This window comes from Heteronotia binoei, chromosome 5, assembly GCF_032191835.1.
Source record: "Heteronotia binoei isolate CCM8104 ecotype False Entrance Well chromosome 5, APGP_CSIRO_Hbin_v1, whole genome shotgun sequence".
Classification (NCBI taxonomy): domain Eukaryota; kingdom Metazoa; phylum Chordata; class Lepidosauria; order Squamata; family Gekkonidae; genus Heteronotia; species Heteronotia binoei.
This window is the reverse complement of record NC_083227.1, coordinates 27783970-27808793: the sequence shown is the minus strand read 5'-3', so window position 1 is coordinate 27808793 and position 24824 is coordinate 27783970. Positions and strand designations below refer to the sequence as shown.

General features: G+C 50.0%; 1 protein-coding gene across 3 annotated transcripts; it reads left to right on the top strand.

Annotated features, from left to right (window-relative positions):
* Positions 1–10249: 10249 nt before the first annotated feature.
* Positions 10250–18098, top strand: LOC132571279 (zinc finger protein 260-like). Of its 3 annotated transcripts, none has more exons than XM_060238043.1 (3): positions 10250–10400; positions 11817–11949; positions 16111–18098. In XM_060238043.1, the coding sequence occupies exons 1-3, from the start codon at positions 10341–10343 to the stop codon at positions 17736–17738; spliced, it is 1821 nt and encodes a 606-aa protein (XP_060094026.1). In that variant the 5' UTR covers positions 10250–10340; the 3' UTR covers positions 17739–18098. The 3 variants fall into 3 exon arrangements, with proteins under 3 accessions (XP_060094026.1, XP_060094025.1, XP_060094027.1); XM_060238042.1 differs by having other exon boundaries at positions 10282–10400; positions 16108–18098; XM_060238044.1 differs by lacking the exon at positions 10250–10400 and adding an exon at positions 10500–10535 and having other exon boundaries at positions 16108–18098.
* Positions 18099–24824: the final 6726 nt, after the last annotated feature.

Genomic DNA, 24824 nt, shown 5'->3' with positions numbered 1-24824 from the left:
TTAGGCGGGCAAGGCAGTTGGCCCCCTTCCTGGAGCGCAACGACCTAGCAACAGTGATCCATGCTACGGTCACCTCGAGGTTGGACTACTGTAATGCCCTCTACATGGGGCTGCCCTTGTCCCGAACTCGGAAATTGCAGCTGGTGCAGAATGCCGCGGCCCGGCTGTTACTGGGTCTCCCAAAGTGGGGACACATTCAGCCGGGCCTCTGGACCCTGCACTGGCTCCCAGTGATATACCGAGTCCGGTACAAGGTGCTGGTTATCACCTTTAAAGCCCTATATGGCTTGGGACCTGTCTACCTGAAGGACCGTCTTTCCCCACATGTTCCCCAGAGAGTACTGAGGTCGGGAACACAAAATCTCCTTACTATCCCTGGGCCAAAAGAAGCCCGCTTGAAATCCACCAGAGAAAGGGCCTTCTCTGTTATGGCCCCTACATGGTGGAATCAGCTGCCAGAGGAGGTGAGGGCCCTGCAGGACCTTGTTCAGTTCCGCAGGGCCTCTAAGACGACCCTCTTCCGGCTAGCTAACACCTAGCTTGAGAATTTAATACAACTTGCCAGATTTCTTTTTATATATTTGGAATATTTATTAATTTTTAAGGTTTTATCTGTTTTTAAATGTTTAATTCCTTACATGTTTAAATATTGTTTAATTTTTGTGTCGGATTTATTGTTGGAAGCCGCCCTGAGCCACTTGTGGGAAGGGCGGGATATAAATTCTAAATAAATAAATAAATAAATAAAATAAGCTGAGTGAGAGTGAGCTAGCTCAGAGTTTTTTTAGCCTCCAGCTCACACATTTTTGTCTTAGCTGAGGAAAAATGGCTCCAGAGCACACTAATTTATGCAGCAGCTCACAACTTTAATGTCAGTACCTCACAAAGTAGAGTTTTTGCTCACAAGACTCCACAGCTTTAGAAGAAGATGATGATGATATTGGATTTATATCCCACCCTCCACTCCGAAGAGTCTCAGAGCGGCTCACAATCTCCTTTACCTTCCTCCCTCACAACAGACACCCTGTGAGGTGGGTGGGGCTGGAGAGGGCTCTCCCAGCAGCTGCCCTTTCAAGGACAACCTCCACCATAGCTATGGCTGACCCAAGGCCATGTTAGCAGGTGCGAGTGGAGGAGTGGGGAATCAAACGCGGTTCTCCCAGATAAGAGTCCGCATACTTAACCACTACACCAAACTGACTCTCCTCTTTAGAGGGAGTGTTGCTCATGTGCCATTTCAACTGAAACTGTAACTCAAACTAGAATGTGATGGTAGGGAGGAATTTTGCCCAGGGTGCCCACCAACACTAATCAGTCAAGTCTTGTGAGCAAAAATTCTGCTTCTTGAGCTACTGGCATTAAAGTTGTAAGTTACTGCATAAATTAGCTTGCTCTTGGGCAGTGGTGGCCAAACTGTGGCTCAGGAGCCACCTGTGGCTCTTTCACACAAATTGTGTGGCTCTTGAAGCCCCACCACCTCATTGGCCAGCTTGGAGAAAGCATTTGTCTCTTTAAATGACTTCTAAGCCAAGCAAGATGGCAGCTCGGAGAAGACATTTAAAGTTAAAGTTGCTTTCTTTCCACTTTTCCCTCCCCTCCTTTTACTTCTATTTGCCTTCTTTCCAAGCCAAGCAAGATGGCAGCTCGGAGAAGACATTTAAAGTTAAAGTTGCTTTCTTTCCACTTTTCCCTCCCCTCCTTTTACTTCTATTTGCCTTCTTTCCAAGCCAAGCAAGATGGCAGCTCGGAGAAGACATTTAAAGTTAAAGTTGCTTTCTTTCCATTTTTCCCTCCCCTCCTTTTACTTCTATTTGCCTTCTTTCCAAGCCAAGCAAGATGGCAGCTCGGAGAAGACATTTAAAGTTAAAGTTGCTTTCTTTCCACTTTTCCCTCCCCTCCTTTTACTTCTATTTGCCTTCTTTTCTTCTTTCCTTCCTGCTCTCCACCCTCCCTCCCTCGCTTCATTGCGACTCACAAACATCTGACATTCATGTCTTGCGGCTCTCAGACATCTGATGTTTATGAAAGTGATGTGGCAAATACCATAAATTATGATGATATGGTGAGAAGCTTTGCAGAGAAAAAAGTGAGAAAAGTTCACTTTTAGTTTAAGGGGAGATTATAGTTTACATCCAATATATACATTACTGCTAATGCTTAATTTTATTAAAGAAAGAAATGCCTTATAAGCTGTGCTATTTTCTCTGTATTTTCTCCTAAGGTCATGATGCCCTAAACAAGAGAGTTTACTTTTCTTATATTTACTTTGCAGCAGCTGTGGATTCTTTTGAGTGTCAGAAGTTTGCCTTGGCTAAAAATGTTTTTCTAGAAGGAATAATTTTAATCTAGATTTTTTTTAATTTGGGTAGTGGGCTTCCTTTGTTGGAGTTTTAATTTCCCCCATTGTAGTAAGTTCCCGACACATTTGTCTTACTGGCAGGGCTTTTTTGTAGCAGGAACTCCTTTACATATTAGGCCCCACCCCCCTGAGGTAGCCAATCCTCTAGGAGCTTACAGGGCTCTTAGTACAGGACCTACTGTAAGCTCCAGTGGGATTGGCTACATCAGGGGAGTGTGACCTAATATGCAAAGGAGTTCCTGCTACAAAAAAAAGCCCTGCTACTGGAATATTCAGCTTGAGCTTGCAAGAAGTAGCACTTTTTAAAGGAGAGGCCACCCTTCACTTGCTACTCACCCGTCAGTATTTTTTGCCGTGGAATGACTCTCATCATGCCTCTGAGTTCCTTAAAGTCTGTCTTCCTAATTTCTAACATGCATGTTTGGCTATGGACTCCCTTAGCTCCCTACAACAAAAGGAATTCTAAGAGGAATGCTTAGATAATGATGGATAAGATAATGTAAAAGTGTTATTAACTATTCACTGGGCTTTTTTTGAGGAAAAAAACCCAGCAGGAACTCATTTGCATATTAGGCCACACCGCCTGATACCAAGTCAGCTGGAACTGTGTTCCTGTGCGTTCCTGCTCAAAAAGAAGATGATATTGGATTTATATCCCGCCCTCCACTCTGAAGAGTCTCAGAGCAGCTCACAATCTCCTTTACCTTCCTCCCCCACAACAGACACCCTGTGAGGTGGGTGGGGCTGGAGAGGGCTCTCACAGCAGCTGCCCTTTCAAGGACAATCTCTGCCAGAGCTATGGAGGACCCAAGGCCATGCCAGCAGGTGCAAGTGGAGGAGTGGGGAATCAAACCCGGTTCTCCCAGATAAGAGTCCGCACGCTTAACCACTACACCAAACTGGCTCTCCAGAAGCCCTGACTATTCATAGAAGCCAACACAAGGCCTCATTTTGGGCAGGAGCTCACAGAAGCGGAGCTCTGGAGCCTCTACATTTTATTGTGCTTTCTCTTTCTTAACCCACTCCCGCCAATACTTGCTTCTGGGCCCCGTTGTTCAAACCCCCTGTGAGAATTTTGCTGAACTCTTTAAGATTTGACAAACTTTCTAATATTTCCCCTCCACAAAATTGGGGAAATAACCAAAACATATAAAGCAGATAGATGGAAATCTTCGTCATGCCACTGTGGCCACATAGGAGAAAGCAACTTTAAAAGTATGATGGGAGTAAGGTTTTATTATGACAATGATAATTCAAGAAGCATTTTCAGGTAGATGCTGAGCTGATACAATTTAGTACACCTTCCGGTGATGTCAGGGGTGTGTGGCAGATGCAAATGAGTTGTGCGAATGAGCGCCAGCACCTCTTTTTCTACAAAATAATCCCAGGTCAACACAATTTATTCTGTTGTTTAAAAGTTGTTTATTATATATCTATATTGCAAACAATGAACATATCTGTATGCATAAAGGAAGAATATAAAGGTAAAGGTAGTCCCCTGTGCAAGCACCAGTCATCGACTCTGGGGTGACGTTGCTTTCACGTTTTCACGGCAGACTTTTTACGGGGTGGTTTGCCATTGCCTTCCCCGGTCATCTACACTTTCTCCTCAGCAAGCTGGGGACTCATTTTACCGACCTCGGAAGGATGGAAGGCTGAGTCACCTGGAGCCGGCTACCTGAACCAGCTTCTGCCGGGATTGAACTCAGGTCATGAGAAGAGGGCTCCGACTGCAGTACTGCAGCTTTACCACTCTGCGCCATGTAGGGAAGACTGGAAAGAAATAAGTACTTAATTGATTGGCTTGTCACCACACTACTTTGGGACTTGAATGTACATGTTTTGGACTTTTGGACTGGTTTCTATATACTTCTTAGTAAATTGGTCACTAGGTTGCATTTTTTGTTGTGTTATCCATTACAGTGACCTCTCTCGGATTGTATTCCAATCCCCAGTTGGGGGCAGGGGATCCCCTTGTTTTGAGGCCCTCCCCCACTTCAAGGTTAGCAAAAAGTAGAGTTGGAGAGGAAATGTCCACTGGGAACTCCATTATACCCTATGGAGACCATTCCAGGGTGGCCAAACTTGCTTAACATAAGAGCCACATAAAATAAATGCCTGATGTTCGAGAGCCACAAGACATGAACATCAGATATTTGAGAGTCAGAAGGAAGGCAGGTAGATGGAGAGGAGAGAGAGGTGGGAAGAAAGCAACTTTAAATGCATTCTCAGCTGGCTTGGCTTGGAGAAACGATATACAGAGAGAAATGCCTTCTCCAAGCCAGACGATAGGGCGGTGGGGACTTCAAGAGCTACACAATATGTGTGAAAGAGCCACATGTGGCTCCTAAGCCAAAGTTAGGCCACCCCTGCCCTAGGGTATAATGGAAAATCAATCTGTGGGTATCGGGGTTCTGAGGATTTGTTTCTTTGTTTGACATAAAGTAAAGGTAAAGGTAGTCCCCTGTGCAAGCACTAGTCGTTTCTGACTCTGGGGTGACGTTGCTTTCACAACGTTTCCACGGCAGACTTTTTTGCAGGGTGGTTTGCCATTGCCTTCCCCAGTCATCTACACTTCCCCCCCCCCCAGCAAGCTGGGTACTCATTTTACTGACCTAGGAAGGATGGAAGGCTGAGTCAACCTTGAGCCGGCTACCTGAACCCAGCTTCTGCTGGGATCGAACTCAAGTCGTGAGCAGAGCTTAGGACTGGAGTACTGCAGCTTTACCACTCTGCGCCATGGGGCTTTTCATATTATTTGAGAAAGAGGCACCTAATTTTCAGCATAACATCTGGTGCCTCTCCTAAAAAACCCTCCAAGTTTCAAAAAAACATTGGCCCAGGGGGTCTGTCTGATTCTATGAGCCCCCAAAGGAGCATAGTCCCTTTAAATATGATGGCCAGTGTAACGTACTCGAAGCGGAGACGAGAGTAGGGCAACATGGTTTATTAGGAGCACGTTGCAAGAGAGCGAACACGCGGGCCGGGTCCCGCTTATGTACAATCCCGGGTACAGCCTACTGGGTTGGTCGGGCCAATCCAGCCCCGTTGAACTTCCCGCCACAGCTGGAGATAGGCGGGGAACTGGCTCCCGGCGCTGGGGCTCCTGGGACTGCCCAGTTGCCCCCCCCCGTCGGGTCGCATGACATTTCTTGATACACTACACCCCTCCCCCCCTGGTTAATGTACAAAGTCCTGTAAGTATGCGGGGGGCCGGCGCTCCCGAGTGGACCGTCTGGGGGGGTCCCGGGTGGCGGCGGCGCGGCCGCCGAGGATGGTGCCTTGGTGGGTCCTGGAGTGGACGGGGGCGGCCCGTCCGGTTCAGCGGATCCCTCGGGCTCGGTCGGTTCCGGTACCTCCGGCGCCCGCATCACGGATGTTGGGATCGCGTCCTCTAGGCGGTCTCCGTTAGGCTCCTCGCTGGATATAGCCTCGTCCGTGTCTGTGGGGGCCTCCGGAAGGGTGCGGCGCCTCAACTGGTCAATGTGCCGCCGTAGTACCTGGCCCCCCTCCATTGATATGTCGTAGTGGCGGGACCCGGTTACCCTCAGTACCCGCCCCGCCACCCAATCGGGGCCCCTTGCATAGTTTCGGGCGAAAACTGGGTCGCCCGCGAAGAAGCCCCGGGCGGCGTCACGGACTTCGGGGCTCCCGCGGGTGTCTGAAGCTCGGTCGGGATGCAGCCGGTCCAGCCTGGTTATGAGTTTGCGTCCCATGAGGAGCTCAGCCGGGCTGACTCCTGTGACCGGGTTAGGGGTGATCCGATTATCGAAGAGGAACGCGGCCAGCCTGTGGTCCCAGTCCCCCTGTACAATTCGGCCGAGGGCCTCCTTTGTTGTGCGGACCATCCGCTCCGCCTGGCCGTTGGTGGCCGGATGGAAGGGAGCCGACCTTATGTGCCTGATCAGATATCTTTGCAGGAACGCCTGGAAGTCGGCTGAGGTGAAGGCGGCCCCGTTATCAGAGACTATGGTGTCCGGGATGCCATGTGTGCATAGGACCCTGCGCAGAGCTCTGATCGCGGCTGTGGACGAGGTGGACCCTACGGGGATGACCTCCAGCCATTTGGTGTAGGAGTCCACCATTATGATGAAGGTTTGCCCCTGGAATGGGCCCACAAAGTCGATATGGAGTCTCGACCATGGTTTCCGGGTGGACTCCCACCTAGTGACGGGGGCGCTGGGCGGCTCGGGCCGTGATTCCTGGCAGGTCTGGCACCCGCGGACCCAGCCCTCGATCTCCCCGTCCATTCCCGGCCACCAGACGTAGCTCCTGGCCAGAGCCTTCATTCGCACTATGCCGGGATGAGTCTCGTGTAGGGATTCTAGAACACGCCTTTGGAGCGGGGGTGGAATCACTACCCTACTGCCCCAAAGTATGCAGCCCTTGTGTGCGGCTAATTCCTCCCTCCTCGCCTTGTAAGGCTTGAATTCTTCCCCCATGTTTCCCTCTGGCCACCCCCTCACCACCCAGTCGAGCACCCGTGCCAGTGTCTTGTGTTTCTGGGTGGCCTTGGCCACCTCCGTTGCGTGGAGGGGCGGCTCCGGGAGGCTCTCTATCATCATGACCTGGTGTGCGGGTGCGGGGTCCGGACCCGTCTCCGGAAGCGGCAAACGGCTAAGCGCATCCGCGTGTCCCATAGCCTTGCCGGCCCTATGAACCAGTGTGTACGTGTATGAGTTGAGGAATTGGTTCCACCTCAACACGCGCTGTGAGAGTATTTGGGGGGTTTGTCGGTCTGGGGCCAGTAGACCTAAGAGGGGCTTGTGGTCCGTGGCAATGGTGAACCTTCTCCCATATAGATACTCATGGAACTTTCGGACCCCTGCCACGATTGCCAGGGCCTCTTTATCTATCTGCGCGTAGTTGCGCTCGGCTGAAGTGAGCGTGCGGGAGTAATATGCGACCGGTACCTCCCTCCCGTCCGGAAGCTGGTGCCCCAGGACTGCTCCCACCCCATACGGCGACGCATCGCAGGCCAGGATGACGGGGAGGGCCTCGTCAAAATGGTGGAGCACCGCATTGGACACCAGGACGTCCTTGACCGCCTGAAACGCCGCGGCCTGTCGTTTGCCCCAAACCCAAGGGGCTTTTTTGTCCAGCAGCCGGTGAAGGGGCTCCGCCAGGGCTGCCTTGTGGGGGAGGAAGGAGTGGTAAAAGTTGAGCACCCCCAAGAAGCTTTGGAGCTCCGCTTTACAAGTGGGAGCCGGGGCTTGCACGATGGCTCGGGTCTTTTCTTCCGTGGGGTGGATTCCTGCTGCGTCAACGGCGAACCCCAGAAACTCCACCCGTGGAACCCCCAGCAAGCATTTCTCTCTCTTGACCTTGAGCCCCGCTGCCTGGAACCGGTGGAGCACCTCTCGAAGGCGGTTGCCGAATTCTTCGGGGTCCGGAGCGGCGACTAAAACGTCGTCGAAAAACGGCTGGACTCCTGGGATCCCTTTAAGGAGAGCGTCCATTAGGCTCTGGAAAATCCCCGGAGCGACGCTAACCCCAAACTGAAGCCTCTTTACCCGGAAAGCCCCCCTGTGGGTCACGATCGTTTGGGCCTCCGCCGTCTTATTGTCTACTGGGAGCTGCTGGTAGGCCTGGGCCAGGTCTAGCTTCCCAAATATCCTAGCCCCCGCTAGGGCGGCCAGGACATGGCTCACCACCGGCACTGGATAGGGGTTGTCCTGTAGTGCCTTGTTTATGGTGCATTTATAATCGGCACAGATCCGCACCTCCCCGTTTGGCTTGATGGGGGTAACGATGGGGGTTTCCCAGGTGGCGTAGTCCACCGGCTCGAGGACGCCTTGTGCCGTGAGGCGGTCTAGCTCTGCCTCAATCTTAGGTTTCAAGGCGAACGGAACCCTCCTGGCCTTGAGCCGAATCGGTCTGACCGTGGGGTCTAGGGGCAGGGAGATGGGCGGCCCCCGGTAGCTCCCTAGGGACCCATCGAATACCTCGGGGAATTCCTTGCAAATCTCCCCGAACCCCCGGGGCGTTACGGTCTGGCCCACCCCCTCCACGCGGATTCCCAAGGGTTTGAACCAGGCCAGACGTAGCAGGGTGGCCAGCTGGCGCTTAACCACCAGGATGTCCAGCGGGCCGTGGAAGGACCCCCGCTCGACTTGTACCCGCGCCCACCCCGCAATTTGCACCGGGTTCTTCTGGAAGTCCCGGAGTATGAAGTCTGCCGGCCGAAGTTGCAGCCGCTGGCGGGGACACAGTTCTCTTAGGGTTTCTTCCGCAATGAGGGAAATGGAGGACCCTGAGTCCACCTCCATTTGGCAGGGGTTCCCCTCTATAAGGACCGCCACTTTGATTTTATCGGGGGAATCGTGGGGCAAGTTCAGTACCTGTAGGGACGTAGAGTCTACCGCGTGGGACTCCGCGGACTCGTGGTACGTGGTCGGCTTCCTGCGGTTGGGCTTGGCTCGGCAAGCCCTGGCAATGTGGCCGGTCTTTCCGCAGCTCCTGCAGTCCCAGGTCCGGTACTGGCAGTCTCTCCGCTCGTGGGGGCCGCCGCAGCTGGCGCACTTGGTGGCCGGGGCTCTCTCCGACGTTGGTGGTCGGTCGGTCGCTCGGGGGCGTTGGGTCGCTCTGTTGGGTGGCCCGGCTGGGCGGCGTAGCTGATGGACTTCCTCCTCCTCGGGGCCGTCGTGGTCCAGCTCTCCGTGGTGGGCAGCTTCCATCTTGGCCCGGGGAAACGTTCGTGCGGTTCGTTCCCATGCCACCGCTTCGCTGAAGGCGGCCTGGAGAGTAAGCTCTTCTTTGGCGAAGAGCTTCTGCTGGAGCCTCTCGTCGCGGAGGCCCCACGTGAATCTGTCCGCCAGGGCTTCCTCCAGTTGGGGGAGGTTGCAGTTCCCGGCGAGTTTGCGGAGGGCCGCCAGGTAGTCCGCGGCGGACTCGCCCGCGATCTGGTCCCGTTTGTGGAACAGGAACCTGCGAGCCACCCGCGAAGGCTGTGGTGAGAAGTGTCCCGTGAGGAGTCGGATGATCTCGTCGTAGGATTTCTCTGCCAGACGGGCGGGTGCCGAGAGACCCTTGGCGATCTCGAACGTGGCAGGCCCGCAGACGCTCATGAGAACGTCCCTCTTTGCTCCGGCGTCAGTGATCTTGTTGGCCCGGAGGTAGAACTCGACCCGCTCCGCGTAGGACTCCCATCCCTCTGGATTGGTTGGGTCGAAGGGCTCGAGGTAGCCGGTGATTCCGCCTTGGTTGGCCATGATGGCGGCGGCAGTCGCTTGTTGCCCAGATCTCCGTCGTAGCCGCTGAGGCTAGAATCCCATCCTCGTCGCCAGTGTAACGTACTCGAAGCGGAGACGAGAGTAGGGCAACATGGTTTATTAGGAGCACGTTGCAAGAGAGCGAACACGCGGGCCGGGTCCCGCTTATGTACAATCCCGGGTACAGCCTACTGGGTTGGTCGGGCCAATCCAGCCCCGTTGAACTTCCCGCCACAGCTGGAGATAGGCGGGGAACTGGCTCCCGGCGCTGGGGCTCCTGGGACTGCCCAGTTGCCCCCCCCATCGGGTCGCATGACATTTCTTGATACACTACAGCCAGAACTCCATGCAATCTCTCTTTCACACACACACACTGTAGAGTATTGGAATCAGCACAGCGCCGCGCAACCCGAGCCGCCCGCGGGTCGCCCTGCGCAGCGCGGGAAAGCCACCCCAATCAGCTCCAAGGGCGGGAAGTTCAACTGGCCAGGATTGGGCTGGCCAGCAAAGGGGATGTTCCGGAATGCTTGTATATATTAGCGGACCCGACCGCGTGTTAACCAGTTCGGTAGTGTGCTAGCTATTAAATACTTATGCCTTCACCACGACTCGTCAGAGATTCTCTTTGGTTCACTAATGGTTAAATCCACAGGCCCGAGGGTTCCCCCCCCTTCCCGATTCCTAGACAAGCAGGAAATGTAGGAAGGGGGAATGCCAATAGTAGATGCGCTTTCCCAGGGGCGGGTGGAGAAGGGCAATCCCCCCAACTCATGCATTTCCCTGGGGGAGGACAGAGGAGGCTGGTGGACGGATGGAGCAAAAATAGAAAGGTGCAAAATGAGGGGGGGAGGGAGGGTCTCAGATCTCGGGGGTCTTAGTGGATAGCTCAATGAAAGGCTCAACTCAGTATGCTGCAGCGGTGAAAAAGGCAAGCTGTAGGTCAGGGATGGCCAAACTTGCTTAATGTAAGAGCCACATAGAATAAGCATCAGATGTTTGAGAGCCACAAGAAGTAAGGGAGGGAGGGAGGGAGGGGGCGGTAGGAAGAGGTGGAAAGAAAGCAACTTTAAATGCATTCTCCAAGCTGCCAGCTTTAAAGAGAGAAATGCCTTCTCCAAGCCAGTTGACAGGGTGGTGGGGCTGAGTGCCACGCAATATGTGTGAAAGAGCCACATGTGGCTCCTGAGCTGCGGTTTGACCACCCCTGGGCTAGGTTATTGAGAATGAAATTGCCAATATTGCCAGTGGATTTTGCTATTTCACACACAAAATCCAGTTGCAAACTGGGTTGAGAATAAAATTGCCAATATTGTAATGCCTCCCCACCCACCCTCCTCGCCGAGCTATATGGTGTGGCCTCAATTGGAATACTGTGTGCAGTCCTGGTCACCGTATCTCCAAAAGGGCATTGCAGAGCTGGAACAAATACAGAGGGGTAGGGGGGTGGGGAACCAAGATGATGAGGGGGTGGGAGGAAAGGTTGAAGCGTCTGGGAAGACTAAGTGGGGATGTGATGCGGTTGCTAAAATTAGGCATGGGGTGGAAAGAGTTGACGAAGCCCTGCTGGAACAGACCATCTATGTCCAGCCCTGCTGGATCAGTAGTACATCTAGTCCAGCAGTGTGCACCAGTGTGGTGTAGTGGTTAAGTGTGCAGACTCTAATCTGGGAGCACTGGGTTTGCTTTTCCACTCCTCCATGTGGAGCCTGCTGGGTGACCTTGGGCCAGTTACAGTTCTCTCAGAGCTGCTCTCTTAAGAGCAGTTCTCTCAGAGCTCTCTCAGCCCCACTTACCTCACAGGGTGTCTGCTGTGGGGAGGGGAAGGGAAAGGAGATTGTAAGCCACTCTGAGACTCCCAAGTGAAGGGAAAAAAAGGAAAGGAAAGGTTCCCTGTGCAAGCACCAGTTGTTTCTGACTCTGGGGTGATGCTGCTTTCACAATGTTTTCACGGCAGAGCTTTCATGGAGCCCAGTCAGGTGGGGAGGGGCCACTGGGAAGACAGGGAGGGGGGCAGCTTGAGCACTTCTGTCCCCTGCATATCTCCCTGGGCTGGAGAGAACCTGTCTCTTTCCCTTTGTTTCTGCCAAATCTGCCCACCAGTAAGGTTGCAAATGCCTCTCATGAAGTCTTGAATGTCCCCAGAGATTCCTCAGCCACTTTGCCTGAACTACCCTTTGGAGTTGTGCTGAGCTGGGACAGAAGTATTTTGTTATCTATGTGAAGGAAATGTGTCCTTTCTCTTTCAGGGTCCACAGTCCTTTGAGGAAGGTTGCAGAGTATTACAGAAGGTTGCAGAAAAGTGGGCTTTTCTGGATTTGAACCGAAGCAACCTGCGGATTGAAATCATGCTAGAGGCTTCTGCAAAGATGGATGGTCTGGGTAAGTCATTCCTTTGGGTTTGAAAAAAACAAATTCATTTAGGAAACCTTATTAAAAATAGTTTTCAGCACTCTTGCCATGCTTTAGCACCCATTGCTCTTCCTACAACATGGCAGGGATGTAGGAACTTTTCACAGAGAGTCAGAGCCCTTTGCAAATCAGAACTGCATCTTACAGCATTGAAAGGACCTCCTGGCTCTCTTTTGAAGGACACAGGATGCTTTTACACACACTAAATAATGCACTTTCAGTCCACTTTCAATGCACATTACAACTGGATTTTACTGTGTGAAATGGCAAAGGAAAGGAAAGGTCCCTGTGCAAGCACCAGTCGTTTCCAAATCTGGGGTGATGTTGCTTTCACGACGTTTTCATGGCAGACTTTTTACGGGGTGGTTTGCCATTGCCTTCCCGAGTCATCTACATTTTCCCCCCAGCAAGCTGGGTACTCATTTTACCGACCTCAGAAGGATGGAAGGCTGAGTCAGCCTCGAGCCGGCTATCTGAAAACCCAGCTACCACCGGGAATCGAACTCAGGTCGTAAGCAGAGCTTAGGACTGCAGTACTGCAGCTTTAACACTCTGTGCCACGGGGCTGTTTGTGAAATGGCAAAACCCACCTGCAAACAGTCGCTGAAGTGGATTGAAACTACAGTCTGTTGTAAGAGGGTTCTTTCCGCCAGGTTGGGGCTTCGCCTCTCTGTGCTGTGTTTGGGGCAGCTTCCTTTTTGTGACTCCCTCCTGTGGGCAAGGAGTGGAGGGGTCCTGGGAGATAAAAAAAAATTGTTGGGGGGGTGGGGTGCAGGGCTTGGCTGCTTCTTTCCTCCAGCAGCCAGCTCGCCTGGCCCCAGCTCTCTCTAGTGCTCTCTTTTTCACTGTTGCTCTCTCTAGCACTCTCTTTCTCACTGTTTCTCTCTCTTTCTCTCATGCTTTCTCTCTTGCTCTCCCCCTCGTTGTCGCTCTCTCTCTCTGCTTGCTCTCTCGCTGTCATTCTCTGGCTCTATCCCGCGCTCTCCCCCTTGCTGTCCCTCTCTCTTGCTGTCACTTTCTTGCTCTCCCCCTTGCTGTCCCTCTCTCTTGCTGTCACTTTCTCGCTCTCCCCCTTGCTGTCCCTCTCTCTTGCTGTCACTTTCTCGCTCTCCCTCTTGCTGTCACTTTCTCGCTCTCCCCCTTGCTGTGGCCGTCTCCCTCTCCAATGGAGAGGCCCAACAGTGGGAGACAGGCCTGTTCTGGAGCAGATAAAATTGTAATTTTTTTGTGAAGTTGGAAATGCCAGAAAATGGGATTTTATATAATCTAATTAAAAAGTCGAGTTGCTTTCTGTTGCTCTAGAAAGTCAGACCAGAGCCAATGGGTTGAAATTAAATTAGAAGAGTTTTCAACTAAATATTAGGAAGAACTTCCTGACAGAGCGGTTCCTCAGTGGAAAAGACTCCCTCCTTTGGACATAATGGGCTCCTTTGGAGGTCTTTAAACAGGCTAGATGGCCATGTGACAACAATACTTATCCTGTGAACTTAGGTGCATCATGAGAGGGAGGGCAGGACGAGTTGCATCAGTCTTTAGTTCTCATGGGCCTTTCTTACACGCTGATTGCCACATGGGAGTCAGGAAGGAATTTTCCTCCAGGCTCTTCAGTAGAAGCTTGCAACTCTTTGTAGGCCAAAAAAGAACTTCACTCAGGTTATTCATGCCAGAAACTATGTCTCAAGTCAACAGCTTACTGAAGGCAAATGAATACAGCTTCAAAGTTCCAGAATTTTCTGTCCTTGCATTTAATAGAAACCAACTTCTGGTGATGTTAGGGGGTGTGGCATATACAAATGAGTTATGCTAAGAGCCCCAGCACCTCTTTTTCTACAAAGCAACCCCTGATTGCCAGGCCTGGGACTTGGGGTGTCTGCGCCTCTAGGTGAAAACCTGCTCCTCTGTTCCCCCCTTTTTTTCTTGTGCGCTGTGCGCGCCCGCGCCAATGATGTCACAGTGGCATCACTGTCGCACACGCCCTTGGTGCAACTTTGCAGAGGCGTCCTGAGCCTCGGAAGACCCTGGCAAAGTCCAGAAGGGCAGCAGATGTACTTAAAGCGTGCTCGCTGCTCCCTTCCCCCCCCCCCCATTTTGCCGTGGCCTCCTGAACCTCGGGAGACCTCGGCAAAGTTCGGAAGGGCAGCAGGCGCACTTAGAGCACGCTCACTGCCTCGCCCCCCCCCCCCCCCTGACACGGCCTCCCGAGCCTCGGGAAACCTCGGCAAAGTTCAGAAGGACAGCGGGCGCTCTTAGAGCACGCTCGCAGCCACGCCCCCCCCTGTGTTTATTCTATGTGGCTCTTACGTTAAGCAAGTTTGGCCACCCCTACTCCAGGAGGATTGGCTACATCAGGAGACATGTGGCCTAATATGCAAAGGAGTTCCTACTACAAAAAAAGCCCTGAATGAGAGATCTCTGTAAAGGGAAGCAATGGGAAACCTCTGCATCTTGCTTGCCTTGACTGCCCCTTGTAGCAGTCACCATAAGTCAGCTGCAATTGGATGGCACATATAAGTTTAGAGCCTGGGAGATTAATCTGGATCTCTTTATGCACATGAAACTGCCTTATACAAGTCTATCAGGGGTCATCAACTCTGACTAGCTCTGACCTGGATAGCTGAGGCTAGCCCAATCCCGTCAGATCTCAGAATCTAAGCAGGGTCAGCCATGGCTAGTACTTGGACGGGTGACATCCAAGGAACACCAGGACTGGGATGCAGAGGCAGGCAATGGCAAAACCACCTCTGAAATGTCTCTTGCCTTAAAAACAAGTCCAGCTCACCACCTAGTGGTGCTTAACACTAAACTCTACATCTGGGAGAACGCAGACTCTAATCTGGGAGAAGCGGGTTTGATTCCCCACTCCTCCACATGCAGCCCACTGGGTGACCTTGGGTCAGTCCCAGTTCTTGAATGAGCAGCTTTCTCAAAAGCAGAAAGAGCTCTCTCAGCCCCACCTACCTCACAGGGTGTCTGTTGTGAGGAGGGGAAGGCAAAGGAGATTGTAAGCCACTCTGAGACTCCGAGTGAAGGGTGAGGTATAAATCCAATCTCTTATCTTCTTCTCCTCCTCCTCCTTCTTTGAAAAAGAGCTAAAGCTTCTGGCTGCCTGACAGATCTAAGGATCTCCTGGCTATACAACACACTCTGCCAGACGATAATTCTTATTTCTCAACTTTGACTGGCAGCTGCTCTCCAGGGTCCCACATGGTGGTGGGGGTTCACATCACCTCCTGGAGAGCCAGTTTGGTGTAGTGGTTAAGTGTGTGGAGTCTTATCTGGGAGAACCGGGTTTGATTCCCCACTCCTCCACTTGCACCTGCTGGAATGGCCTTGGGTCAGCCATAGCTCTGGCAGAGTTGTCCTTGAAAGGGCAGCTGCTGTGAGAGCCCTCTCAGCCCCACCCACCTCACAGGGTGACTGTTGTGGGGGAAGAAGATACAGGAGATTGTAAGCCGCTCTGAGTCTCTGATTCAGAAAGAAGGGTGGGGTAAAAATCTGCAATTCTTCTTCTTCTTCTTCTTCTTCTTCTTCTTCTTCTTCTTCTTCTTCTTCTTCTAACTGATCTTTTTTAGACTGGAGATGCTGGCAATTGAACTCTGCAGGCTGCCCAAGCCAATGAAGTATATTTGTTATGCAGTGCCAGATTAAACCCTCTGGAAGCCCCTAGGCAGTCAAAATCTCAGAGGCCCCCTCTCAAATTATCTCAGAGTCAGAGCACCCACCCCACCACCCATGCCCCCTGCTGCAGCCTGTAGGCACCTTCTCCAAAGCCCCTTTGACAAAGTTGTGGGGGAGAGAGGTAAACTTCATGACGCCAGCAGCAGCTTCACCAGGCTAGTCGGGCAAAGAGAAGCTCAGTTGCTGGCTGCACATTGTAGGCTGGGAGGGCTGCAAGCAGGGGGGAAACTGGGGGAGGGGAAGCCAGCCCGGGGCCCCTAAAGGCATGGGGGCCCATAGGCCAGTGCCTACTTGGCCTAATCATTAATCCGGCCCTGTTGGTATGCAACAGAATATGCTTCCACATCTTTCCTACTCTGAAACTGATCAGGGCAGCTGATTAGACCCCTTCCTTGATTTCAGGCTTAATTTCTCTTTTGGAGTCTTACTAGTTTTCTGTCTTTATTCTAGCAGGTGAGAACAAGAATGCGGGAGAACTCTCTGGGGTGTCACCAGATATTTTCATATGTAAAGAAGAGCCTCAGCAGGCGAGGAAAATGAAAGGAATACTGAAGAGGAGGAAGAATGAATTGCTTACTTCTCAGCATGGTGGCTCCAAAGACAATCCAACCCAAGAGAAAACAGATAAAGGGCAGGAAAGGAACAACTGTCCTGTGTGTGGGAAAACCTTTGCTCATAAGGCAGGCCTTTGTTCTCACTGGAAAACCCACACAGGGGAGAAACGATTTAAATGCGCTGAGTGTGGAAAGAGTTTCTATGAGAGCACAAAACTAATAAGGCACCAGGTAATTCATACAGGGGAGAAACCATATACATGTTCAGCGTGTGGGAAGAGTTTCAGTAACAGCGCTTACCTCACTACACATCGAAGATTCCACACAGGAGAGAAACCATACAGATGTTCTGAGTGTGGAAAAAACTTCAGCATGAGGACAAGCCTTACTTCTCATCAAAGAATTCACACAGGGGAGAAACCTTTTAAATGCTTGGAGTGTGGGAAGTGCTTCCGTCGGGGTGATCTCCTTTCCTTGCATCAAAGAATTCACAGTGGAGACAAACTATTTACATGCTTAAGGTGTGGGAAGAGATTTTGTGACAAATTAAGCTACAAGATTCATCAAAGAGCTCACACAGGGGAGAAACCTTTTAAATGCATGGAGTGTGGAAAGAATTTCAGTCTGACCTCGCAGGTTAAGTCACATCAAAGAATCCACACAGGAGAGAAACCATTTAAATGCTCAGAGTGTGGAAAGAGGTTCAAGTGGAGTACACACCTTACTTCCCATCAAAGAATCCACATTGGAGAGAAACCTTACAAATGTTCAGACTGTAACAAGGGCTTTTGTGAAAATTCGAGCCTGAAAAAACATCAGAGAACTCACACAGGAGAGAAACCATATAAATGTTCAGAGTGTAGTAGGTACTTTTGTGACAAATCAAGCCTTAAGAAACATCAGAGAGTTCACACAGGAGAGAAGCCATACAAATGTGTAGACTGTGGAAAGAACTTCAGTGCAAGCACAAGCCTTACCTCCCATCAGAGAATTCACACTGGGGAGAAACCATATCAATGCCTTGAGTGTGGGAAAAGCTTCAGAGCAAGCACCAGCCTTACTTCACATAAACGAGTTCACAGTGGGGAGAAACCGTATCAATGCATGGAGTGTGGGAAAAGCTTTGGTGAGAAATCCAGCCTCAAGAAACATCACAGAATTCACACAGGGGAGAAACCATATAAATGCACAGACTGTGGAAAGAGCTTCAGTATGAGCACAAGCTTAACTTCCCATCAAAGAATACACACAGGGGAGAAACCGTATAAATGTCCTGAATGTGAGAAAAGTTTCTGCAGAGGCGATCTTCTTACTTTACATCGAAGAAATCATACTGGGGAAAAACCATTTAAATGCTTAGAGTGTGGGAAAAGCTTCAGTCAGAGCGGAGGTCTTACCTCTCATCAAATAATTCATACAGGGGAGAAACCTTTTGAATGCATGAAGTGTGGAAAATGCTTTCGATGGCGTGCACAGCTTGTTTCACATCAGAGAGTGCACACTTGTGAACAATTGTATAAAAATTGAGTGACTATAAGAGGCTTCCATAATAGTTCTTTGCACCTCGCAGAGTGGGAAAACTGCAGAGAGAGTGTTTAATTTGAAGGGATAATTTAGAAAGCATCCCCGAATACCAGATTTAGAACCTGTAGTCATGTCACTAATCAGAAGGCAACTTGCATGAAAGTAATATGAAGGAACTGTAGCCATCCTGTAATAAGCCCACTGACGCAGTGTAGAGTTCAGTGTTGAAAAGAATCATATTAGAACTTTTCTTGCAAAACTAGCCCAGTGTTTCACTTTGAAAAAGTAGAATTGTATTATAAAAATAAAGTGTTTTTTGAAAATGTATAAAAACCCTATATTATAAACTGTGCTGCTACTGGACTCCTATTTTGTTTTGTTTACTTATCAAAACAATTATTTGTCCATTCCTGGGGGAACTTTCTGGACCTATCAATGTAGGGATGGTTTAGGGAGGAATGGTTTGGAGAGGAACAGTAGCTCAGTGGTAGAGCATCTGCTTGGTAAGCAGAAGGTCCCAGGTTCAATCCCTGGCATCTCCAACTAAAAAGGGTCCAGGTGAATAGGTGTGAAAAACCTCAGCTTGAGACCCTGGAGAGCCCCTGCCAGTCTGAGTAGCCAAGACTGACTTTGGTGGAGTGAGGGTCTGATTCAGTATAAGGCAGCTTCATATGTTCAGCTTCATATGTTCAATGTAACTAAATAGGGTGGCTAAAACAGGTGCCCACCAGTCCTGAGACGGGGGCTTTATTATTCCAGATGGTTGAAATCAGAGATGTTATTTCATGGCTAGATACAGGTGGCCACTCAGGTGAATCAGTTATGTCAGCTATGCTGCCCTCCTGAGTTGGATCATTCAGTAATTTGTAAAAGTGTTCTTCCCAGCAGTCCTGAGATATATAAGAGCAGGGGTCATTTTGGAGAAAAATAGGTGGCGGAGCTCATTAGCATAACTCATTAGCATCTTCCGCACACCCCCCCCCCCGCCAAAAGCAACCCAATGCAAGAAAGGAGAGCCGCAGGCAAGTGAGGCCTGATTGGGCTGGGGTGTCAAACTCATTTGTTATGAAGGCTGGATCTGACACAAAGGAGACCTTGTCGGGCCATGTGTGTCATAAAATGTAATCCAGGTACTGGAGATATAAACTTTATAAAGGACACAGAAAAACACAAAGATTTTTTAAAAAACTTAAAACATGATTAAAAGATTAGCACTCTTGCAATATTTTGTTTATTTAACAGTCTCTGATAATTGACACCTCTTGCTCTGAATGATGGCATCAAAATCAGGAGACAATGTCTATGCTGTAGCAATCTTGAGTAAGCTGTTCAGTTGTTGTTCATGTGTGTATCCATAAGTTGCAAACCTACTTTTGATTTATTGACATTCATTACAGAAATCTCGTGGTCAATGCTTTGAGCCTAAGACCCAGGGAAAACATGAAATGGCTGGGCATTGTGAGCTTTTGTACATAAATTGCTTCATGTGCTGGTCAGTCAATGGAGAAAACAGAGGCTTTGCTCTGCAGCTCTTGTACGACTGAGCAAGCCTGGCAAAGCAAGCTGTGATGCAGAAGGAAGCAAAAGAGAGAGAAGGAAGCAGATGACAGTGAGTTGTTTGTGGGCCTGATAGGAGCCCTCTGGGGGCCTGATTTGGCCCTTGAACCGCATGTTGGACACCCCTGGGCTAGAGATCCAGCCAGCCCAAGCGCTCACCTGGGGCTGTCCTGGGCCACCACCACCCCCACACCAGTCAAAAGGCCAGCAAGCCACCCACTGCCCAAAATCGCTTTTTTTTGTAGCGCTTTTTTTTGTAGCAGGAACTCCTTTGCATATTAGGTCACCCCCCCCCTGATGTAGTCATTCCTTCAAGAGCTCACAGGGCCTGCTGTAAGCTCTTACAGCAGGGGTGGCCAGCAGTAGCTCTCCAAAAGTTTTTTGCCTACAACTCCCATCAGCCCCAGCTAGCATTGCCAATGGTTGGGGCTGATGGGAGCTGTAGGCAAAAAAACATCTGGAGCGCTACAGTTGGCCACCCCTGTCTTAGAGGATTGGCTACATCAGGAGGGTGTGGCCTAATATGCAAAGGAGTTCCCGTTAAAAAAAAAGCCCTGGGCTTAGCTGATAACCCCATGAGACAATAAAGGTGCCAAATACCGCAAGGATTTAATTTCTCAGAAATGTACCTGCAGATGGGAAATCCCCCACAAGGGCTGAAGATATGCTCTTGTATGAAATCTTCTACAGCCTAGCATTGTATCCTTTCTTCGCAGTGAGTGCAATTCATTGTTTCCTCGCCTTCTGGTGTTTAGCCGAATCATCCTGTCACATCTTTGGACTGTTCTTCATAGGCAGAGGTGAACATTTCTGAGCCTTCTTAGTTGAGATCTGTCTTCCATCTTGAAAGCAGAAAGGCTGCAGTTACCAGCCATGACTGTTCCGTGTGTGTTGAGTGTCCAAACGTCACCTGTTTCCAAACAGCTGCAAATCATTCTCCGGCACTGCTGCAAAATTGAACAGGAACAGCTTGGGACGCTTTGTGACCCAGGTTTTTTTTTTCTTTGTCTCTTTTAAAACTGTAATTCTTTTCAAGCGTTTTCAATAGCTTGTGATTTGCTTCAGCAAAAACGTGATTTATATAAGGTCAAAATAAATCAGAGTGGAAAGGAAGAAAAAAAGGTTAAAAGGTGGTCTCCTGTGCAAGCACCAGTCGTTTCCGACTCTGGGGTGACATCACATCATGACGTTTTAATGGCAGACTTTTTAATGGGATGGTTTGCCATTGCCTTCACAGGGAGTGGTTTGCCTTCGCAGTCATCTACACTTTCCCCCCAGCAAGCTGGGTACTCATTTTACCGAACCCGCAAGGATGGAAAGCTAAGTCAAACTTGAGCCGGCTACCTGAACCCAGCTTCCTCCGAGGTCGAACTCAGGTCATGAGCAGAGCTTAGGACTGCAGTACTGCAGCTTTACCACACTGCGCCATGGGGCTAGCTGGAAAGGAAGAAAGGGGACAGCAACATTTTTTGAGGGAGTAATATAACTTTTGCATGCAGGCAAGGCTGACTCGCCCACTATGCAAACTAGGCAGTTGCCTAGGGCGCCGAGAGGCTGGGGCCAGCAAATTGGGCTCTTGTCCCCCCCCAGTGCCCCAGGCAAGTACTTAACTTGCCTCCCTCCCCCACTCACTGCTGCCACCGCTAGCCCTCTCCGAGCCGCCGCCCGCCCACCCCACCCCCAGCACGGCGTCCCACCCACCCTCCCACTCGATGCTCCACTCGCCTGCCTGCCACCGCTAAAAGCGACAGCGCTCCACTCACTCCCTTCCCCCTGCTCGCCAGCTAAAAGTAAGCTTTGCTAGCTTTGCAGCTCGCACCTGTGCGTTTTGTCTCTTAACAAAACACGCAGGTGCAGGCTGCTCGCCGGCAAAGGTGCTACTCAGTTCTCACATTTGTTGACTGCTTTATTATCTGTACTAGGAGTAAGGCCTGTTGTGAAGAAAAATACAACGGGCTGTAGAAGGAGGCTCTGGGTGAGTGCCTGCCACCCTTGCTGTCTTCCCACCCACCCAAGTGAAGGCATTGACCCCCCCCCACCTCAAGGGGAGCTGATCATTGCCATCTGGAAAGCAGTTGTAAATCTGAGTGATCTCCAGTGCTGCCCTAGAGGGAAATGGCATTGTACCTGTCTGAGGTCCTATCCCTTCTCAAATCCCACCCTCTCCAGGTCCCACCCCTAACCTGGAGTTGGCAACCCTATCTCCTTTCCTTTATCTGCCCCTCTGACTTCAGCTTTCCATTGCCTTCCCCCTTGCTGCAGCTTCTACAGTGGAGGGGCCAAAGCAGTTTGCATCATTCTGCTCTCCCCTCATGTGATCTGAACAACAACCCTGAGAGGCAGGTTAGGCTGGAAGTCTATGCCTGGTCCAAAATCACCCCGTCAGCTTCCACAGGAAGAACCTGGGTCTTTCAGATACCACTTTGAAGCCCTAACTTGAATGTCCTCTGTATTGCTATGTTGCATACATATTGTACAAACTTCAGAGTTAGTTAATACAATAACACTGTATTGCTATGTTGCATACATACTGCTATAGCAGATAGATCAAAGTAGGCAGCCGTGTTGGTCTGAAGTAGTAGAACAAACTAGGAGTCAATTGCACCTTTAAGACCAACTTAAATAAAACTCTCTCTCGGCTTGGCTTCGCGAACTAAGATTTAAGAAGGGTGCAATAGTCCACGTCTGCTGCAGGCTCGCTGGTGGCTGACAAGACCAATGCGGGACAGGCAGGTCCGGCCACAGTGGCTGCAGGGAAAAGTCTGATTTAGGGTTGGTGCTGTAGCAGTGCGATTCTTCCTCAATCTCCTTTTGTCCTCAAGACCAGCTATGCGTGCGTTCTCAAAGGAAGAGACAGCCTGGTGGATGGTGTGCCTCCATGCTTTGCGATCTGAGGCTAGGTCAGACCACTGGTGATGGTTGATGCGACAGGTGCCAAGGGATTTCTTCAAGGAGTCCTTGTACTCTTCTTTGGTGCCCCTCTCTAAATAAAACTAAGTTGATCTTAAAGGTGCAATTGACTCCTCTTTTGTTATATTGCTATAGTATTAACAGACCCTGAACTTTGTATGTTCCTCAGAAATTGAGCACCCAGAAACTGTTTTGTATTCTGCCCTGGGTCAGAGACCCATGAATTTATCAAACAAAGGTATCTGTGATGCCATAGTTTTGTCAATTTCAGTACAATTGTACTTTATTAATGAGGCAGAAACAAGACACCTGTAAGTGGACGTCCAGGGAAACTTATAGAATGTTCCCCTAAAGCTTTTCTGTATTGCCTTTTACTGTCAAATTTGTGACCATTGGTTTGTCCTATGCACATGATATGTATATTTGCAGATCTTAAAGTGACTATTCTAAAAGTGAATTTCAAAAACAGGACACAGCAAGAGACCTCTGAGATACCACTATAACCACTGGCAAACTCCCACCTTTTCCTGGGTTTGACCCAGCCCATGGGCATTGTTGGGGTGGTGCTCCCTAAATTTACAGGGAGGGAGCTTCTCTATAAATTCATAGGTAGTGATAATGGAGGCCCCTCCCTGTGATGTCACTGGCTCCTCCCTATGATGTCACTGGATCAAATGCTTCTGGCTGGGCCCCAGCACACCCCGCCTCCCTGGAAAATTGAAAAGTCTACGCCCCTGCAAGATTATCATTTTTCTCCAATGGGGGAACTGATCTCTTGCAGCCAGAAGTCGGATGTAGTTCTGGGAGGGCTTCAGGCCTCACCTGGGGGTTAAACAATACAGGAGGCTCATGAGCAGGAGGAAAGCACACACTACAATACCGTGATCAGCCCTCATTTTGGGCAGGAGCTCCGGAACCTCTCAATTTCATTGTGCTTTCTTCTCCCCCCCCTCCCCCACCCAATTGCTTCTGGGCTCCATTGTTCAAACCCCCTGGGAGAATTTTGCTGAACTCTTTATGATTTGACAAACTTTCTAATATTTCCCCCCACCAAAAATGGGAAAATAATCAAAACCTATAAAGCAGATAGATGGAAATCTTTGTCATGCTGCTGTGGCCACACAGGAGAAAGTAATTTTAAAAGGGTGATGGGAGTAAGGTTTGTTTATGACAATTATAATTCAAGGTAGATGCTGAGCTGATATAATTGAGCATGCCTTCTGGTGATGTCAGGGGTGCGTGACAGATGCAAATGTTATCAAAGATTTCAGGTTTTCACGGCTGGTAACATCATTAGGGTTTGTAGAATCTTTCGGGCTCAAGTGCCGTGTTCTACTGGAGAAAGTTTTCCTTCCAGACGTTTCGTTCTCAGCTGCGGAGAACGCCACTGAGGATGTTCTCCGCAGCTGAGAACGAAACGTCTGGAAGGAAAACTTTCTCCAGTAGAACACGGCACTTGAGCCCGAAAGATTCTACAAACCCTAAAGATGCAAATGTGTTGTGCTGATGAACTCCTGCATCTCTTTTTCTACGACGTGACCGTGATTAAACAAAACTGCCACTCCCTTACAAATTATTATACTATTTATAAAGCCTGAATCTCCCACATTTCACAATTATGTTGTCGATTGAAAATGACCCAATTCATAACAATATAAAGTGCCACAATTGTTAAATGTTCAGTGTCCCCCCAAAATTCTCTTAAAAGTCCAAACTCCGTACTTGAAAGACCAAAGGTGCTTGTCCCAAAGTGCTTGTAACATTTACATGTAGTATGTAGGGTGTGGCTGGGCCCTTTCTCTCATCAAACTGGAGAGCATATGATTGAGGACAGAGGTGTTGCCACACATGTGTGATGTGTGTCTTGATGGGACACCCTGAGAGTAAAAAAGGGCCAGTGGTAAAGGGTTGACTGTTTCCCACACAATCACTCCTTTGCCCAGAGTTACAGCTTCTCGAGTCTTCTTTTCGTTACAATACAAAGAAAGCAAATTTTGCGTGATTTCGATTTTCCCATGAAAGAGCAAGCTGTGCATTCTGCCTTCCATGGTTCAAAGATCTTCATAGATGGGTTTGTGAAATAAGACCAGGAATTGTACAGCCAGGACTAGTGCATGGGAGTAGATGGGGTAGGCAGCTGCCTAGAGTGCTGCCCTGCCCTGGGGTGTGCCACCAGGTGCCCCTTCACTCCCCCTTGCCCCTGCAGAGCACTCCTCTGAGCCTGCCTGGAGTGCAGTATGCTCTCCAGAGGCTTCCTTGGAAGTCTCCAAAGAGCGCACTGTTTTAGCAGTGCTCGGCCGCTTTCGGTTTGCAAGCAACTGAGCGGCGCTTTCCAACTCTATGATTCCATCAGTCTATGAGGGCAGAGGGAAACCAAGATGACTCAGGGGTTGGCGTCCCTCTTCTGTGAGGTGAGGCTGCAGAGTCTGTGACTTTAAAGTCTACAAAAAGGATTGATAAAGGGGGAACATGGAAGTGGCTTTTGAAATGATGCATGGATGTGTCTGCTATCCCAATCCCTGTGTATCCCTCCCTAAGCTACACGTCCCATGGAAGATAATGACCCTCCAGACAAAAAAAAATCCTCTCTTCTGCAGTTTTCTCCAGCGATGCCCCGTTATT

Bases quoted from the DNA above. Each gene is read 5' to 3' on its own strand.
- LOC132571279 (XM_060238042.1), top strand. From the start codon at position 10,341: ATGCATTTCCCTGGGGGAGGACAGAGGAGGCTGGTGGACGGATGGAGC. The intron at 10,401-11,816 runs GTGCAAAATGAG...TTTCTCTTTCAG, and splicing joins GATGGAGCAAAAATAGAAAG to GGTCCACAGTCCTTTGAGGA. The intron at 11,950-16,107 runs GTAAGTCATTCC...TCTTTATTCTAG, and splicing joins TGCAAAGATGGATGGTCTGG to CAGGTGAGAACAAGAATGCG.